This window comes from Myotis davidii, unplaced genomic scaffold, assembly GCF_000327345.1.
Source record: "Myotis davidii unplaced genomic scaffold, ASM32734v1 scaffold399, whole genome shotgun sequence".
NCBI lineage: Eukaryota > Metazoa > Chordata > Mammalia > Chiroptera > Vespertilionidae > Myotis > Myotis davidii.
Window position 1 is genome coordinate 5,834,013 of NW_006292094.1, and position 18,169 is coordinate 5,852,181.

The window sequence follows — 18,169 nt, forward strand, 5'->3', positions numbered from 1 at the left end:
CCTCTGCACGCAGTGCTGTCCACAGGGACGGGCCCTGGCATCAGGCAGAAGCACTCCCTGTTTAACAGCTGAGGTCTGAGATCTGAGGTCTGAGGTGTGGGTGTGGGGGATCCCAGAGCCTCTGTCCAAGGGGGGGGGCCGGTGACGCACTCCCCCAGCCACGCCTCTGGCTGCCCTCACGCGGACACACGCTGACTGGCTGCAGGACAGACGCTGCTCCCTTTTCACAGGAGAAACCAGGCCCGGGGGTCCTACCAACCCAGGCTTGAACCCCCAATCCCGCCTCCCAGGCCTGTGGTCTTCTCCAATGTTAACGTGCTAAGGCCTCTGCTCTCGGCTTGGAGAAACGAGTCGCTAGAGGGGCACTGTCACTTAGGTTTTGAACGAAAACCCCAAGAACTCTAATCTTCGCCGTTGCTATGGAGATTCGGGGTCAGGAGGTGGCCACGCCAGCACCGGTGCCCACGGCCGCCCTCCAAGCTCTCCTTTCAGAGCGGGGTGGGGGCACAGGGCGCCTGCGTGCGTCTTTGTTCTCAGAGCTCCCCACGGGCCGGGCGCCCTCTGCCTGGAAGGTGCGTGGGTGCGCCTGTGCACTCAGCGCTGAGCGGAGCAGGGACTGGCTACGGCGCACGCCGAGGGCACCGCAGATGCAGGCGGTCGGCAGCAGCGGTCCCGGCCTGTGCTCATCTCAGGCGTGTGACCAGGACACACGGGCCTCTGTGGACAGGGCCTTAGGGTTAGCCCCGAATGAAGCCTCCTCAGCAGCCCGAGTGAACACGGGTTTCCACTCCTAACGCACACTGTGCCGGAGCCGGGACTGAGCAAAGATGGATGAACAGCCCTGAGCAGCGAGACGGGTGAGATGCTGGGAAGTCGCCTCCTCGCCGGTGCGGGGACGCACGCTGCAGGGCGCACAGAACCGAGTGCGGAGGGTGGGCTGATGCGCGAGGCTCGCTGCCAGGGAGGCGCAGCCTAGACTCGGTTCTGTCCGAACCTGCCCGGGGGGCGGGCCAGAGGGCCCCGCAGCAGGTCAGCTGGGTGGTTAAACTGGTTGCCCCACGGCAGCTACACTTCCTGTTACGTTTCCGCCCATCTTGGGAGGCGAGGCCCACACAGCCCATGAAGCCAGAGCTGGATTCTACACCGGTCGTTGGTGACACGGACGCTGTCCCCAGACGGGTCTTCAGTGATGTTCCCAACGCGGGCGCAGTGGCGACGCTGAGGCCCCTCCCTGAACGCGAGAGGCACCGAGTGAGCAAGACTTCCACCGGCGCACAGGGGCTCAGACTCTCCCCGACACCGCCCTCCGAATCCACTTCCACTCCGCGCACACGCAGGCTGGGGCTCGCGAGCATCACGGAGGACAGCGCTGCTACGTGTCTCCAGAAGGAGGGGCCGGGTGGGAATGAGAGCGCGTCGCGGTTTTGTTTGAAGAGGAGACATTAAATGAAAGGGAGATAACAGGAGGCGAGAGGCAGCGTTTCTGTTTCAATCAGCGTCGTCCTCGGAGAGACGCTCATTACCTGGGACATTCGGAATATCGGGTCAGAGCCCGCGAGCGCCTGGGGACGCGGCATTTGAACAATAACCGATGAACCGTGCGCAGGGCTCTCCTTGGCGCCTCTCTGCCCTCGATCTTTTCTCAGGAGGAAACTCGCTCACTCTGCATTCAGCTGGGATGACCTGACCCGCCAGGTCTCGGTGAGAAGCTGTCCAACCGGAGCCGAGGACAGGGGGCGGGTGTGTGGAGCTCCCTGGGCTCCCCCTCAGCATGGAAGTGCCCGCGGAGCCGAGTCCGGCCCAGCGTCCTCCTCCTGGTGCATCTGAGCGGGGAGCCAGCATGAAAAATTCCTGCGACGTTCCCAGTCCCTCCCCCGGTGTCCCTAACACCGGGGCTCCCAGCACAGGCACAGTCCCTCCCCCGGTGTCCCTAACACCGGGGCTCCCAGCACAGGCACAGTCCCTCCCCCGGTGTCCCTAACACCGGGGCTCCCAGCACAGGCACAGTCCCTCCCCCGGTGTCCCTAACACCGGGGCTCCCAGCACAGACACAGGACACTTCAAAGCGAACACAGCTTTCCCGGGGGCAGGAGAAGGGCGTGTCCCCAAGGCACCTGCTTCCTGCCGGCCTCATCTTCTCAACGCACGGAGGGGATGCCCAGGGCAGGGCGGTCCATGCGGCACCCACAGAGCAGCAGGCGGTCCCCTCAATGACAATTGGCTGGAATATCTTTGGATTCTTCAGAAATGCTGGCTGGCGGGTTTTAAATATTCAACATCTCATGTCTAATGGTCACGTGCTTAAAAACTTGCCCGGCTGGCGTGGCTCGGTGGTTGAGCATCAACCCATGAACCAGCAGGTCACGGTTCCATTCCCGGTCAGGGCACATGCCTGGGTTGGGGGCTCCATCCCCAGGAGGGGGCGTGCAGGAGGCAGCCGATCAATGATTCTCTTTCATCAGTGATATTCTTATCTCTGTCCCCCTCTTCCTTTCTCTATGAAATCAATCAATCAATGAAAACTTCATTTATTTTTATCTAAATCCTCGTTTTCTTTTGCTTCCTTCCCACCAGCTTCAAGCGTAGCCGGAACACTTAGCAGCTGAGCAGGGGGAGGTTGTGAACGCTCCCGTTCACAGGTGCTTGGCCTCGTGCAGGGCTTCCTCCCGTAGCCGGGGGAGAGCCCATCACTCACGAGGTGCCCGATACCACGTGGGGCCGTGGGAGCTGCTCCACGGCCACGTGGGCCGTCCCTGCAGGGGACGGTGTGTCACTGTGACAGGAAACGAGAAGGGGCCGCGGCAGGCCGCGTTTAAATTCATGACAGACAATCCCCCGGAATGTCATCGCTAGTCCTTTACCACCCGCTCGTAGTCACCACAGCAGGCTCCCTACTTTAATCTCCGGAGGCCGGGGCCAAATTTATCTTTGTTAAGTGAGAACCGGCTGCGATGTCTTTGGGTTCTTCAGAAATGCTGGCTGGCGAGTTTTAGTCATCGATCTTGTTCGGTGGTTCTCTTCTGTCACCCTGAGTCTGCAGCACACCCTGCCCTGGACCAGCGTGAGCAGCCGGAGGAGACGGCACTTGCAGCAAGCCTGGGGGGTGCCCCCCGTGTCTCTGGCCCCCGGGAACCCTGGTGGCCAGGGCCGGCCCGCAGCCGCGCTGGTAGAGCCCTCGCCTTACGCGAGTCTGGAAGGGAGCAAGATGCACACATGGTTTGGGGTTTTGTGCAAACTTATTGAGACTTCTGAACTTCAGAGGTTTTCAAAACAGAACTCCAGTGGGAAATGTGTAATCGGGTGCCGCTTCCCTGGGAGCTGCATCCAGGATGCCCACAGGAAGGTCTCGGTAAAAGAGCAGAGACTACGCGAGGCACCGAAATGTAGGCTTTCTCCTAAGATGTGAATTAAGTTCGTCCATACCTTCAACCTCCTTTATGTCTCTTTCTACACATTTTACCTGGTGCCCGTGAAAAGATAAAAATACACAAGGGAATGAAATGCAAGGGAGTTAATTATAATATTTATGAGCTGCTTCCAATATACTTCTTGGAGTAGAAACTAAAATTATTGAAAAAATTTGCATATTCCATTATCTACCGCACGGCACTGCGCTGGCATGGCAACCTGCCGGGTCCGGCTCGATCGAGCAGGCACGTGGGGACGGCCGAGACGCGGGCTGCCTCCGAACGCCGCGATGTTCGCACCGCGTCACCAGTGTGTTGGTGTGTCCTCAGGGACCGAGGCCGACGCCCTTGGCTCTGACTCAAAACCCCCCCAATCGGACCTATTACTACCCTGTATGCACGTGACCATTTAGCGCCGAATCCGATTTGCTGGACAGGATAATGGTCAAGCTTGAAAATCATTAACCCCTTCCCCAACAATTTTTTTGTTAAAAACGTTTCTTTTTCAGACTAATTTTTTTATTTTGGTTCTATATAGTATTTTTGATGCTGGTTATGAAAACAGTTTGTAACTCGTCTTCCTATAAACCATATTTTTTTACCATATTTTCTTAGTATACTCGACGACTGAAAAAGAACATTTTGTGAAAACGTGTATACACGTTTCTGCCGGGGAAGGGGTTAAAGTAATTACAACCTATGTGATAACGCACTTTCCACCCTTTCTGACCAATGCTGGAAAAGCCTCGATAAACCACAAACCACACCCATCGCTACTATGGTCTGACTCAGGCCCTTCACACGGCCGTGAGGGCGTGTGGCCTGGCCTGGGACCTGCGCTGGCCCCGGGCAGAGCTCTCGCGCACCAACAAGGCCGAGCTCAGTCCACAGCCTGGAGGTCGGGCTCAGTCCCCCCGAGGGATCCGTCCACCCCGACGGCCGGCTGACGGCAACCAGGAGCCCTGCCGGGGACGTGCGGGCACGGGAGGTGCTCAGATGGTTCCCAGGCATTGCCCCCGGGTCTGCCACCCATGTCCCCTCAGGAAACCCCCCTGGAAGCCACGTGACCCTCAAGGACCACAGGCAGCAAACGCCGGATCCTGTCCCACGTGCGACACAGCCCTCTCCGAGTCCCCTCCGGGCAGAGCCAGCCTTCACGGTGCTTTTGAGAAAGACGGGGCCCGTGCGCGCAGACAGGTCCACTGCCTCCGCTCCTCTCCGACGTGACCGCGATCGTTTGCAGTTCTCACGGCCCTTTCCTGACTGCGTGTGCTCAACAGCACTGTCCCTGCACGTCACCCTGTGCAGCCTCGCGCGGCAAACACCAGGCAATGGCCCGCTCCTCCCCCCATGCTCCTATCTCCTTGGTTCAGGGTTCTCGCTGGTGGTCGCTCCCCTCCTCCAGCAACGCACTCTTGCAGCAGAATTTCTGGAGCCTTTCAAAGGCCAAACATCTGAACTAAGCTTCCTCAGACAACCATGTGCTCCAGTAAGCTGAACACCTAACAGTGATTTGCGTGTGTTCTCTACCCGATTCAGTTAAATCAGGTACAAACAGTGATCAGCTGATGATGCTTAAGAAATGCTGCTAATTGGAACATGATTATATTTGGTAAATATTTTCTCAAGGGTTTTGTTGTTAAATGAAAAGAACATAACCTGTGCTTAGTCTAGTCTCCACACGATTCACCGGTTCAGTCCCTATAGGTCAAAGGAGTTTTGCTGTTAGACAGTCCACGTGAGCCGTGTCCGGAAGCCAAAATACTTTTACTTCCTCTAAACAAACAAGCTCTTGCGTTTAGAACGATGAGGTGTGCCCTCAGTGTCAGTCCATCCCGCCAAAGGCAGCATGGACCTCGGTCAGTGTCAAACCTCCGCCAGCACCGGCAGGAGACCTCCCGCAGAGCGAGTGGCTCACGGGCCGGCGGCTCACGAAACCCCGTCTTCCCGCTTCGGAAGGACCACGGGGGTGGGAACTCACGGGTTACGCTCAGGTGGATGGGCGGGCTGGTCTTGTTCTCGCCGTTCCTCTCGTTGACGGCCTGCGCGTAGTACGCCCCCGTGTCGCCGGCGCTCGCTGCCAGGATCACCAGCTGACTCTCCAGCGTGATGGCTCTGTGTCAGAGAAAGGACAGCGTCAGGGCCAGAGGACCGCTTACCCGTGAGACACCTCGACTCATGAGGCTGCTGCACACGGACATCCCGAGGTGCCTGAAGGTCAAAGGCTCCGGAAGGGCAGACAGGCAGCGCAGCCCGGCTTCAGGGACACGGGCAAGACCTCTCGGTCCAGCTGGCCCACTGCTGCGGAGGTCCGAGCCCCAGGCACTCACTGCACATCTGTCCTGCCCGCAGCTGGGAGGAAGACAATATTTGGAACATACGCATCCAAGGTGTGTTAGAACTCAAAGGTTCCTCCGGGAGTTTATAACAAAAGCTAGCCCGGCCGGCGTGGCTCAGGGGTTGAGCATCGACCTATGAACCAGGAGCTCACGGTTTGATTCCCAGTCAGGGGACAGGCCCGAGTTCAGCCCATCAATGATTTTCTCTTATCATGGATGTTTCTCTATCTCCCTCTTTCTTCCTTTCTGAAATCAATAAAAATATATTTTTTAAAAAAACAACAACCCCCAAAACACCAAGCTAGAAGAATTCCGGAAAAGTTGGCCTTTCTCCCTTGGGGGCTGTTTGACCAAACCCTTCACATGGGGCCTGGACCACCAGGCCCTGGACCCCGCACGTGAACTGACGGTGATTCTCCACCACCCAGGAGCCCTCACGGGGCCTCTGGGCACCCAGTCTAGACGGAAGGGTAGAGGAAAGCTGCAGTGGGCACGGCTCTCCCAGAACCACAACTCCAGGACCCATGCCCTTCACCTGCACCCCACATCCTAGAGGGCAAGCAGTCTGTCATTATCAGAAGCCTTCTCATCTATCCCGACTGCGCAAAGGAATCTGAGACACATTTGACCCACTCACCCTCTCTCTTTAGAAATGAGAACACTGAGGCTCAGAGAGGTTAAGGTGTGTGTCCAAGGTGGCACAGCAAGGGAGCAATAGGAGAGGGAGGACTAGGCCCTCTCACATGCACACAGCGCTCTGCCACCCGCACCACACAGACGCGCACCAGGTCACCTATTAAAAGAAGAGAAAGCCCAGCCAGCGTGGCTCAGAGGTTTAGCATCAACCTATAGAACCAGGAGGTCACAGTTTGATTCTCGGTCAGGGCACGTGCCCGGGTTGTGGGCTCAATCCCTAGTAGGGGGCGTGCAGGAGGCAGCCGATCCATGATTCTCTCTCATCATTGATGTCTCTCTCTCTCTCTCCTCCTCTCCTCTCTGAAATCAGTTGAAATATATTATAAATAAATACATACATACCTCTCGGGAGGAATTTTAGTGTAACCCTCTTTTCCTTCCTGCTACCTTTTGGAAAGCTTTTTTGAAAACCTTTGATTTTTGTTCATCATATAAAATTATCTTACAGCTACTGCTTACTCAGGGTTTCTGCAGGATATATTACAGTTTGAGGTCTCTATGATTAACTTACCTCATTTCTCATTTAAGAAAATTTCTCTATTAGGAAGTTTTCAATTTTTAGTCCCATAAAAACATTTCTTTAAAGTTTTACTGTAATATTTATGACTCCTTTATAGATTCCTTTAGAGAACCATAAAAATTATTCCATTTCGCATTAGTATATGTTACACTGGCACCTAAAATTAAAAATGAATATTTATTACACATGAAGTTACCCATTAAATAGTACAATTTAAAAACAGTAACTTTTTGCTTTAACATCTGATTTGTGCCAGCGTGATTTCAAGTATGCCTATTACTTCTCAGAATTATTCTCCAAAAATGCTCATCGCTTCTCTCTATTACATGGCATTGCTTCAAGGGCACGGAAGAATAAAAAAGTACATTAAGAATAAAAATACTAAAATTTTCACTTATTCTCATTTACATCTTTAAGCTCTTTTTTTTTTTTTTTTAGTTTTTCATTTCTGTACCAGTTTAAGTAAAAACTCACAAAGAAAACTTACCTATTGCCAACAACATACAACAAAAATGCCCAAACTTTGGAGAACATCAGATTAATCAGAAAACTTACTCTCTCTGAACACAGCGTTCCTATTTAAAAACCCGATTTTCAAATGCAAATGAAGATATCTAACCGCACGCAGCTTAATTTCCGATTCTGACCATTGCCATGCCGTCCCCTCAGGAACACCAAAGGCAGTGCAGTGGGCCACGCACCCTGCTGAGCCCTCTCCCCGCAGCCCTGCGCTGGCTGGGCCGCACTTCCCGGGGACCGGTGGTGAGGACACGGCCCCTCCCCGGCACCAGGTCCTGACCTTGATCCCCGAGGACAGTGGAGGTCCCTGGCCACGCTCAAAACACTGGGGGAGCGGCACGGGACCCCAGGGAAGAGCCAGGCTTGGGGATCAGGGCTTCCCACTTCTGCTGGACGCCAGCCAGGAAAGGTGCTGTCCCAGGGGCTGCTGGGAGCCACCCTCCCCGGGGCACCCTGAGGGGAGGCAGTGCTGAGACCGAGGCAGGAGGAGGGACCAAATGAGAGCTGAGCTGCGAGCCAGCGATGAAGAATAAGCTAGCGACCCCGCACACACCCTTCCGTCCGCTCAGGGTGCAGTGAGACCAGGAGGCTCCCGAGGCTGACGCTGACGCCCAACGCCTTCCCAAGTCTCCCCGTGTCAGAGCCGCAGTGCAGTGTGGGGAGCCGGCCCCTTGTCTCAGCTCATCGTGGTGGTCTTCTCCCTCTTGCCAGGGACTCACAGAGGGAGCCGTGCCAGCCTGTGGCCTGTGGCAGGTCCCCGGGACCCCCTGGTTCTGGGGCAGCCACACCTGAGTGAGGCTCACCTGACCGAGGGCAGGCCCTCCGCTCCCTGGTGGGATCAGGCTTCCTCTCCCTCCTCCACCTGCGGGCAAGGAAGCCGGCTGTCCCGCGGGGGCCATGTCATGTCCGCGAGGGGAGCGGCCTTGGCAGGAAGCTGATGGTGTCAGTGGCAAGACAGTGAGAACAGGGAGTGCCTGTGTCCTTGACCTTGACCCCTGATGGCGTCGTGGGCCACCCTGCTCCCCTTCCTGTCCCTGACTTCCCGTGCCATGCCTAGCGACCTTCCTTCTGGGCGGAACTTGCTGATGGTAGGGTTTCTGTTACTAGAAGTGAGAGCGATTCAAAGCAACATATGCAGTGCCGTCCACCGGGAGTGAAAGCAATAAAGACGTCGGCATCCTCTGTGCACAGGGAACATTACACACGTGTTTCGGCATGTGTGTGCAACATGCCATGTGAACAGTGGCGAGCGCTCAGTGGCAAGGTGAGACGTTTTTGCTTTTGACTTCTGTGTTGTAAAATATTCTCCCACAATAAACAAGTGTCCCTTTGTCATCAGAATAACAATTCCCACAATGAGCACCAGGGCGCGCCACGTGACGAGGGCAGCCACGCTTCCTGCTCTCCCAGGGGTGCACACGTGGCTTTATTAGCACATGGTTTCACAATACTAATTCAAACCTACACCGACGTCCCAGAAAATCATAACACGAAAGCCGGGGAGATTTCCCTTTCTTTGTCTTTATTAAAATAAATGTGTGCATGGTTTTCTGTGAAATTTTCTTAGTCTTCCCCATCTTAATTCTAATTTTCAAAATGAAGTCTTACCCTCTAACTTCTAACTCCGTGGGATGATAATAAAGAAGATGGGAAAAAATAAATACAAGACTTAGTCCAAAGTGGACAGAATGTAGCTCAGCTCAGGAGCGGGGGCGCTGATGTGGCAGGAACCAGTCGCAGGACCATCCGCTGCCTGTAGGCGCGGGCTCCACAGGGGCAGCTCTCAGCTCCCCCACAGCAGGGGGCCTCCGAGTACCCAGGGAAGGAGGACTGGTTCCCAGGGGCGCTCTCCGGGCTCTTGGTTTCTCACCTGATCCTCCCAATGCTTTCCTGAAGCAGCGAGCAAAGTGAGACTCTCCATTTCAGAGAAGATGGACCTCAGAGGAGGTGCTGGAGTCTCCAACTGTGGGCACTGAGGGAAGAGACCCATGGAAGGAGGCTGTGCATGTGGCATAGGGGGTGGGGGGCATCCAGCTGGGAGATCCACGATGAGCTCCCTGCCACACTGGAGGGGGCCATGCCCCCAGCTGGGAGATCCATGGTGAGCTCCCTGCCACACTGGAGGGGGCCATGCCCCAGCTGGGAGATCCACAGTGAGCTCCCGTGCCCATACAGAACACCTGCTTTCAGGGATATGACGCAGGCATCAATCCCACAAGCACCAGGTTTACGATGGATGGAAACAGCCCAGTGTGCACTCAGACCAGGAAGGAAAAGTCAGGGTATGTGTTCACCTGGATGCCATGGAAACAGAACCAAGTAACTGTCCTCACTGCTGACTCATCAACCACCCGAGTCCCAGGCCTGGCTCAGGGTGGAGGGACACACACCTGGGCCAGGTGCACACGGCCATGTCCCCTGGGGCCTAGATCTGGAGAATTTATAAACCACAAGAAGTAACAGGAAATGCTTGAATGACATTCCCTTAAGAGGGGCGGTGGGCCCCCAGGGAGGATTTAGGGGGCACCCCCAGGTCTCCATGGTGAGCCTCGAGCCCCCCGAGCTGACCAGACCTGGCTCTCGGAAGAGGCCCATTCTCTGGTTATCAGTGAGTATTTCGATCTTTGACACGTTTAACACAAACCAGGACGGTAGCCGGTAACGTACACACTGATGTGCAGACGACGATGAGAATTCAGTGAAAGGTTCAGTGACAAGGACGTGGCTCGTCCAATAGGAAAGTACAATTGCGTCAGTGGTTTTCCTATGGCAAATATTAAACCAACTTTTGATTAGTTTCAATGGATGTTCAAGTACATGTAAGAAAACCAGTGCAGAAAATGCAGAACATTCGTTTTTGAGCCATAAGAAAGAAAACCCACTGAAAACATGCTCCGCTCTAATCAATGCTCGAATGGCCGGTTCCTGGCCTGGGGTTTCCGCCTCATCGGATCGCAGGCCTCTCAGTTCACAGAGGGTTCCAGGCAGACGCCCCGGAAACGTGCACCCCCGCGGGCGCCATTACAGGGGGAGCTGCTCCCGAGGAGCCGGGCAGCGAGTCTGAGTGCCAGTTCCCGTCGCCCAGGAAGCGCCGGGCTGACCGAGGGCGCTGGGCACGGGGTCGGTGTCAGAGCCGCGAGGGAGAGTCGGGGAGCCACGTTCCCAAAGTCCCCGACCAGCAGGAAGGATGCTGAGCTGAGCTGGGCTGATGGATGGGGCGCAGGCGCCCGCGTGCCTCCACCTGTCCGCCCAGCTCCCGGGGCCGAGGCCGGGCATGCTCGGTCTCACACCTTCGCTGTGGGCCGCGATGAGCACGGGCGGCAGGAAGTAACTGCCTGGTTTCCATTTCCCCTCAGAGCTAACCCCCGTGAACAAGGCATCGCAGCGTCCCTGTGGGTCCGGACAAGTGCAGCTGGGGGTCCGGGTGGAAGCAGAGCAGCCTCCCTCCCTCCCTCCCTCAGGCCAGCTCTGGTGTCCTCCCCGTGAGCCAGGGCGACAGCACTGCCACCAAAAGGTCCTTCTTAAAATGGGAGGGAGAGGGAGAGAGAGAAACATCAATGATGAGAGAATCATTGATCGCTGCCTCCTGCACGCCCCACGCTGGGGACCAAGCCGCAACCCGGGCATGTGCCCTGACCGGGAATCAACCGTGACCTCCTGGTTCATAGGCCGACGCTCAGCCACGGAGCCACGCCGGCCGGGCGGTGAAGGACCTTTGTGGGGGCACATCAGGGCACGCTGCACCCGAACCTGGCTCCTCACCGGGGATGGCGTCACTGTCCTCTTCTGGGGGCTGAACGTCAAGTCCTCTCTGGAGTTCGGTGCATAGATTTCCACGCAGACAAACACCGCCAGGCCACCGAGCTGTCGGACGGAAGTCGTGAGTGGATGTTGCTGCCGCCGCCGCTGCCTGGGACAAGGCCGCCCCCAGGAGCAGAGCGCAATGACGGAGCAGAGGCCGGGACATGACAGCGCGCACCCACCTCACACACAGACACAAACCCGCCCCGAGGCCTCGCTGCGGGAAACCCCGCCTCCTCTCAGCTCGGCCACGCGTCCTGCGTGGAACCAACCCTCTCCCTCCAGGAAAGCTCTGCCAGGAGGCGCGGAAAAGAAACGCACCCCTGCGGGCAGCTCGCTATTCCTCGTGAAGGATTCAGCTCACCGGGGACTTGCCCGGAAGAAGTATGTTTATGGAGAGCGGGCTTCCTACACCCTCCGGCTGGTTTTAAAAGCGTCTGAGTCTATTCACACGTGTCCAGGGGCTCTCTGCGCGTTCAATGGGCTGTCCCAGAGCCAGGCAGGAGCGGATGGTCACTCGCCACAGGACGCAGTGAAACTGAGCCCCAGTTTGGGCGTACAAGCAGCAAGCCAAGCTTTTTTCCTGCTAAAACTATTTTTTTTTTTAAGAAAAGGAAGCAAGACTTTAAAAAGCATGTAGAGTACGTGTGTTTCGTTAGGTCTTTGTGTCCTGGAAGAGTGGAACTGCCCGGAGTGTGAAATCCGCTCAGGCTAGAAACCGCTGCGCGAAGGACAGGAAGGGACTACAAGACAGACGGGCCCCTGGAGGCCACGCATGGGTGGGGACGCGGGGGTCCCTCCGTCTCTGAGGTCCTTGAGAGCAGCGACGAGTCTGACGTAAGTTTACTTGTGTATAATAAAAACAAAACACAATTCAGCCCACCACTGAGCGCTGCCATGGCCAAGTACTATCGTTTCCCCCATTTTTATTTCGGTTAATCCTCACCCGAGGATATTTTCCATTGATTTTTAGGGAGAGTAGAAGAGAGAGGGAAAGACAGAGGGAAATATCGACGTGAGAGAAACACACCAATTGGGTGCCTCCTGCATGTGCCCCAACCAGGGCCCAGGCTGGGGAGGAGCCTGCAACAGAGTTATGTGCCTGGAGTGGAACTGAACCTGGGACCCTTCAGTCTGCAGGCCGACGTTCTATCCACTGAGCCACACTGGCCAGGGCTAGTTTCCCCAAATTGAATGAGCAGCAAGACCAGGGCAGCGGCCAAGCTGGTGGGTCCACAAGCCTGGTGGGCAGGAGGGGCTGGACGCAGCCCTCCCGAGGAGGCCGGGGGGGCTCTGGACCAGTCCCTCCTGTTGCTTCTCACTTCCTCCCGTCTGCAGGATGGCACTGGGCAGGGCACTTGCCAGGCTCTCGGACTACGGTGGGAAAGTCCTTCCCTCTCCGGTCAGCACAGCCAGCTCCTCTTCAAAGGGGCGTGCTGACCGCAAAGGGCTCTGCTCTCCGCCTCTGTGATCAGTGGGGCACAGCTGTGCCCGCCGTGGCTGTCAGATTCAGTATCACAGCTGCTCTGCGGCAACGCCGTCCTGCCTTCCAAACGGGCCTGGAAAACGCGGGCTCCCCAGACTCCAGCAGAGCTCCCTGCTCGAGGACCAACTCCCTCAACACTGAGGGTGACAATTCATCTGGAGGGAAACGCGGCCTCTGAACTGCCTTTCCTTGTGGAAACCACAGCTCCGGGCCTGGGTCCGTGGGAGGGAAAAGTGCAGGCTCTGCTTCACCAGACGCCCGCGCCGGCCCTGCTCACTACAGCTCTGGCCCTGCTCACTACGGCTCCAACAATGCTCCCTACAGCTCTGGCCCACTCACTACAGCTCCGGCCCGCTCACTACAGCTCCTCCCTGCTCACTACAGCTCTGGCCCACTCACTACGGCTCCTCCCTGCTCACTACTGCTCCGTCCCGCTCCCTACGGCTCCTCCCTGCTCACTACAGCTCTGGCCCACTCACTACGGCTCCTCCCTGCTCACTACTGCTCCGTCCCGCTCCCTACGGCTCCTCCCTGCTCACTACAGCTCTGGCCCACTCACTACGGCTCCTCCCTGCTCACTACTGCTCCGTCCCGCTCCCTACGGCTCCTCCCTGCTCACTACAGCTCTGGCCCACTCACTACGGCTCCTCCCTGCTCACTACTGCTCCGTCCCGCTCCCTACGGCTCCTCCCTGCTCACTACAGCTCTGGCCCACTCACTACGGCTCCTCCCTGCTCACTACTGCTCCGTCCCGCTCCCTACGGCTCCTCCCTGCTCACTACAGCTCTGGCCCACTCACTACGGCTCCTCCCTGCTCACTACTGCTCCGTCCCGCTCCCTACGGCTCCTCCCTGCTCACTACAGCTCTGGCCCACTCACTACGGCTCCTCCCTGCTCACTACTGCTCCGTCCCGCTCCCTACGGCTCCTCCCTGCTCACTACAGCTCTGGCCCACTCACTACGGCTCCTCCCTGCTCACTACTGCTCCGTCCCGCTCCCTACGGCTCCTCCCTGCTCACTACAGCTCTGGCCCACTCACTACGGCTCCTCCCTGCTCACTACTGCTCCGTCCCGCTCCCTACGGCTCCTCCCTGCTCACTACAGCTCTGGCCCACTCACTACGGCTCCTCCCTGCTCACTACTGCTCCGTCCCGCTCCCTACGGCTCCTCCCTGCTCACTACAGCTCTGGCCCACTCACTACGGCTCCTCCCTGCTCACTACTGCTCCGTCCCGCTCCCTACGGCTCCTCCCTGCTCACTACAGCTCTGGCCCACTCACTACGGCTCCTCCCTGCTCACTACTGCTCCGTCCCGCTCCCTACGGCTCCTCCCTGCTCACTACAGCTCTGGCCCACTCACTACGGCTCCTCCCTGCTCACTACTGCTCCGTCCCGCTCCCTACGGCTCCTCCCTGCTCACTACAGCTCTGGCCCACTCACTACGGCTCCTCCCTGCTCACTACTGCTCCGTCCCGCTCCCTACGGCTCCTCCCTGCTCACTACAGCTCTGGCCCACTCACTACGGCTCCTCCCTGCTCACTACTGCTCCGTCCCGCTCCCTACGGCTCCTCCCTGCTCACTACAGCTCTGGCCCACTCACTACGGCTCCTCCCTGCTCACTACTGCTCCGTCCCGCTCCCTACGGCTCCTCCCTGCTCACTACAGCTCTGGCCCACTCACTACGGCTCCTCCCTGCTCACTACTGCTCCGTCCCGCTCCCTACGGCTCCTCCCTGCTCACTACAGCTCTGGCCCACTCACTACGGCTCCTCCCTGCTCACTACTGCTCCGTCCCGCTCCCTACGGCTCCTCCCTGCTCACTACAGCTCTGGCCCACTCACTACGGCTCCTCCCTGCTCACTACTGCTCCGTCCCGCTCCCTACGGCTCCTCCCTGCTCACTACAGCTCTGGCCCACTCACTACGGCTCCTCCCTGCTCACTACTGCTCCGTCCCGCTCACTACGGCTCCTCCCTGCTCACTACTGCTCCTCCCTGCTCACTACGGCTCCTCCTTGCTGTGTGCACCGGGCGCCCGCCCTGACGCCCGCCCTGACGCCCTTGCTGTGTGCACCGGGCACCCGCCTAGCCCTCTTCTGTTTGGGATAATAAAGGCTCCCTTTCTTAGCGTTGGCATGAAACAATATCTAGAACCAGGCCTGGCATGATGGTAAGCTACTGTTGTGCCCATTTTACAGACAGGAAACTGAGGCTGTTAGAGGTGAGTAACTTCTCAAAGAAAGTGGAAGAACCATGAATCTAATTCAGTCCCCGCCACGCCACCCCCTAAAGGCAGTACTTTCTCCGCAGGCCCCCCCCTAACATGCCACCTTCCTTCTGCCCAGCCCATCAGCAGGATGCCAGGCCAGTGCTCTGGGCAAACCTGAGTCACGGGGGTGTCTTGGGCCTCGGCCTCTATCTCTGTCTGTCTGTCTGTCTTCGTGTCTGTCTCTGTCCCTCTATGTCGCTCTGTCCCTCTCTGTCTCCATGTCTCTCTCCCCCCTTCTTCTCCCACTTTTCTGGGAACCCCGTCTGGTTCCCTTGTGGCTAAAACAGTGCCGGCTCGCGGCTCTGTGGGGAACTGGAGGTGCGAGGAGGGAGCGGGGCTGGGGCCGTGCAGGTCTGACGAACCCCGTGTGACGTCAACAGGACACCTGCCCACAACAGGCCAGAGCTGGGCAGGGGCCCTGAGCCTCGAGGTTCCCGCTCCCAGCGGGACCCCAACGCAGGCCTCTCCTGCTGCTGAGGACTCGCCTTCCGCCAGCAGAGCCCGCGCCGCTCGGGAGGCAGGAACAGGGCCCGGGGTCAGCATGGAGATCAGCGCGCGGTGTTCCCTTTGGAGAGAGGAAGTCATATTTTCCTCAAGAACTCGGACTCTGGGCTTTCTGGGACAATCCGTGTAACAGCCTCCGCATGAGGCTGGGATGTGTCTGCAGTGAGAAATACACAGGGGGCTGTGGGCTCACGGGGGGCGGTGACCTACCCCAAACAGCCATCAATAACGGAAGAGGGCCGTGCGGGGCAAGGGGGAGGGTATTGACAACATTATTAACCCGACAGTGGACGGTCAGGAACCATCGCTCATGGTGCCTGGACACCCCCCTGAAAGGAAAAGGAGAAAAACGGGTAAAGATGGGAAAAGGGGCACCAGCACTTCCCCCACAGACCTTCCTGCCACGGCCAGGGCCTGGCTCACGCCCATGACAAACAGAGCAGTGACACCTGCCCATGGCTCAGGGCCCCGCTCGGTGGCCGCGTGCTCGTCCTGGTCCTGAGTCCTCACCACCTGATCACGGGCCTCCTAGGGCTGCTACGGGCAGGGGGACCAGCGCCCCAGCCCCAAAGAGCCAAAGCCAGTCGGGTCGCACTGAACAGAATCACACCCGCTGCCAGAGCCACGCCCACCCACCAGAGCCACACCCACCCACTGCCAGAGCCACACCCACCCACCAGAGCCACACCCACCAGAGCCACGCCCACCCACTGCCAGAGCCACGCCACCCTCTGCCAGAGCCACGCCCAGGGAGAGACTGGGCGGTGCCTGAGAAGCCGCACCTCCTGGGTAGGGAGGCCACACAAGGTGAATGTCTGGGGTCCTCGAGGCCCAGCTCTTAGCCACGGGGTCAGTGTGAACCGCCTTCAGGCGGGCAGCATAGTGGCCCCGATGACGGCCACAGCCTCGCCCTGGAGCCTGTAAGTAAACGTGCTGCTCACGTGGCGGAGGGACCTGGCAGAGGTGATGGAGCTGGGCATCTGGAAATGGGGCGGATCTCGGACGTCCAGGGAGCCGAGGAGGCGAGAGCAGGCACAGCCAGGGGGATGAGTGAAGACAAGCTGGGAGCAGCCACGCCCCCTGGGCCCGTCCAGGCCAGGCCTTGCTCAGGACGGGGAGGGGGGGGAGGGAAAGGGAGGGAGGGAGGCCTACAGAGATGGCTCCCAGCCCCTCTCACTTTGGTGGGGCTGGGTGACCAGACCTCAGGGCTGAGGCGGGCATGAAAGAGACGGGGTACTGACAGACACTGACACGCTACAATGGAAATAAATAAATTATGTGGAAGGAGCTATTAGAACTCAAAATGAACGGCTGAGGTCAGTCAGTGCGCTTCAAAAAAAAAAGATTCAACAATTGAGCAGACTCTAAGGGTCATGGAGGAGGAATCCATGCTTTTAATTATAACCTTGGAGTGATATTGAAAGAGAATAAATTATATGCACTATGCTCCCAAAGAAAAGTAGAGACATATTAGAAAAGTTTTCATTAAAGCCACCACAAAGGGAGAAAAGGTTACAGTGATAAAAGATTACTCTCGGCTATTAAACAAAGGCTGTAATATGAAGTAGCTAATTATACAATAACCTCATAACTGAAAAGCAACGTGTCTTATTTTATCATCACGTCCGTCTCCTGGGGCCACGGCTGGTTTGCCTGCGCTTTGGGGCACCTCATGGACGTTGCTCAGCTTGCGATGGGGAGCCCTCCCCACAAACCCACAGCGAGTGAAACATGGCGGGTTGAAACGCCTTTACCGCTGCGCTGTGGAGTGTGGGCTGCTGACCCTCGGGGCCAAGGGGCTGCCGGGGGCCGTGGGTCACGGACACTGTCCTGCATTGCATGTCACAGCCCAGGAAAAGGCCAAAACTCAAAGTTCGAGTGGGGCTCCTACCCGATGTGAATCACGTTCACACCACCAGGAAGTCGAAAACATCTTAAGTCAAACCATCACCTGGCAGGGACTATCTATCTATCTATATAAAAGCCTAAGCGACCGTTTGACCGTTTGACCGGTAGATATGACGTGCACTGACCACTAGGGTGCAGGTGCTCCGACCAGTAGGTTAGTTTGTTGCTGGGGTCTGGCTGATCAGGACTGGGTGAGATCGGGCGGACAGCCCCTGGGGCCCTCCCGTGGTCCCTCCCTGGTCCCAATGGTGCGCCAATGGGGTCTCTCGGCCTGGCCTGTGCCCTCTCGCAATTGAGGACCCCTTGAGGGTTGTTTTCAAGCCAAGCCGAGGGACCCCGCTGGTGCACGCATCTGTGCACTGGGCCTCTAGCAGCAAAATAAAAGGCATTTGCTAAAAACTACATTTCATTGTGCAAATATCTGAGTTTGGAATATTTCCTTAGGGTAAGAGGAACAGATGGGTCGATAAGAAAGCTTAAGGGAGTTAGCTCAGCCTGGCCAGCATGGCTCAGTGGTTGAGTATCGACCCATGAACCAGGAGGTCACGGTTCGATTCCTGGTCAGGGCACCTGCCCTGGTTGTGGGCTCGGTCCCCAGTGTGGGGCGTGCAGGAGGCAGCTGATCAATGATTCTGTCTTATCATTGATGTTTCTATCTCTCTCTCCCTGTCCCTTCCTCTCTCTGAAATAAAAACATATTTTAAAAAAATAAAAAGAAGAAGAA

At 57.3% G+C, this 18,169-nt stretch overlaps 1 protein-coding gene across 1 annotated transcript in view; it reads right to left on the bottom strand.

The window, feature by feature from the left end:
- SDK1 (sidekick cell adhesion molecule 1) overlaps positions 1–18,169 on the bottom strand; it is a 455,450-nt gene that overhangs the window by 314,781 nt on the left and 122,500 nt on the right. The window contains exon 6 of the mRNA XM_015565152.1: positions 5,389–5,522. Coding sequence (XP_015420638.1) covers positions 5,389–5,522 — 134 coding nt within the window. The remainder of the gene's footprint in view (positions 1–5,388; positions 5,523–18,169) is intronic.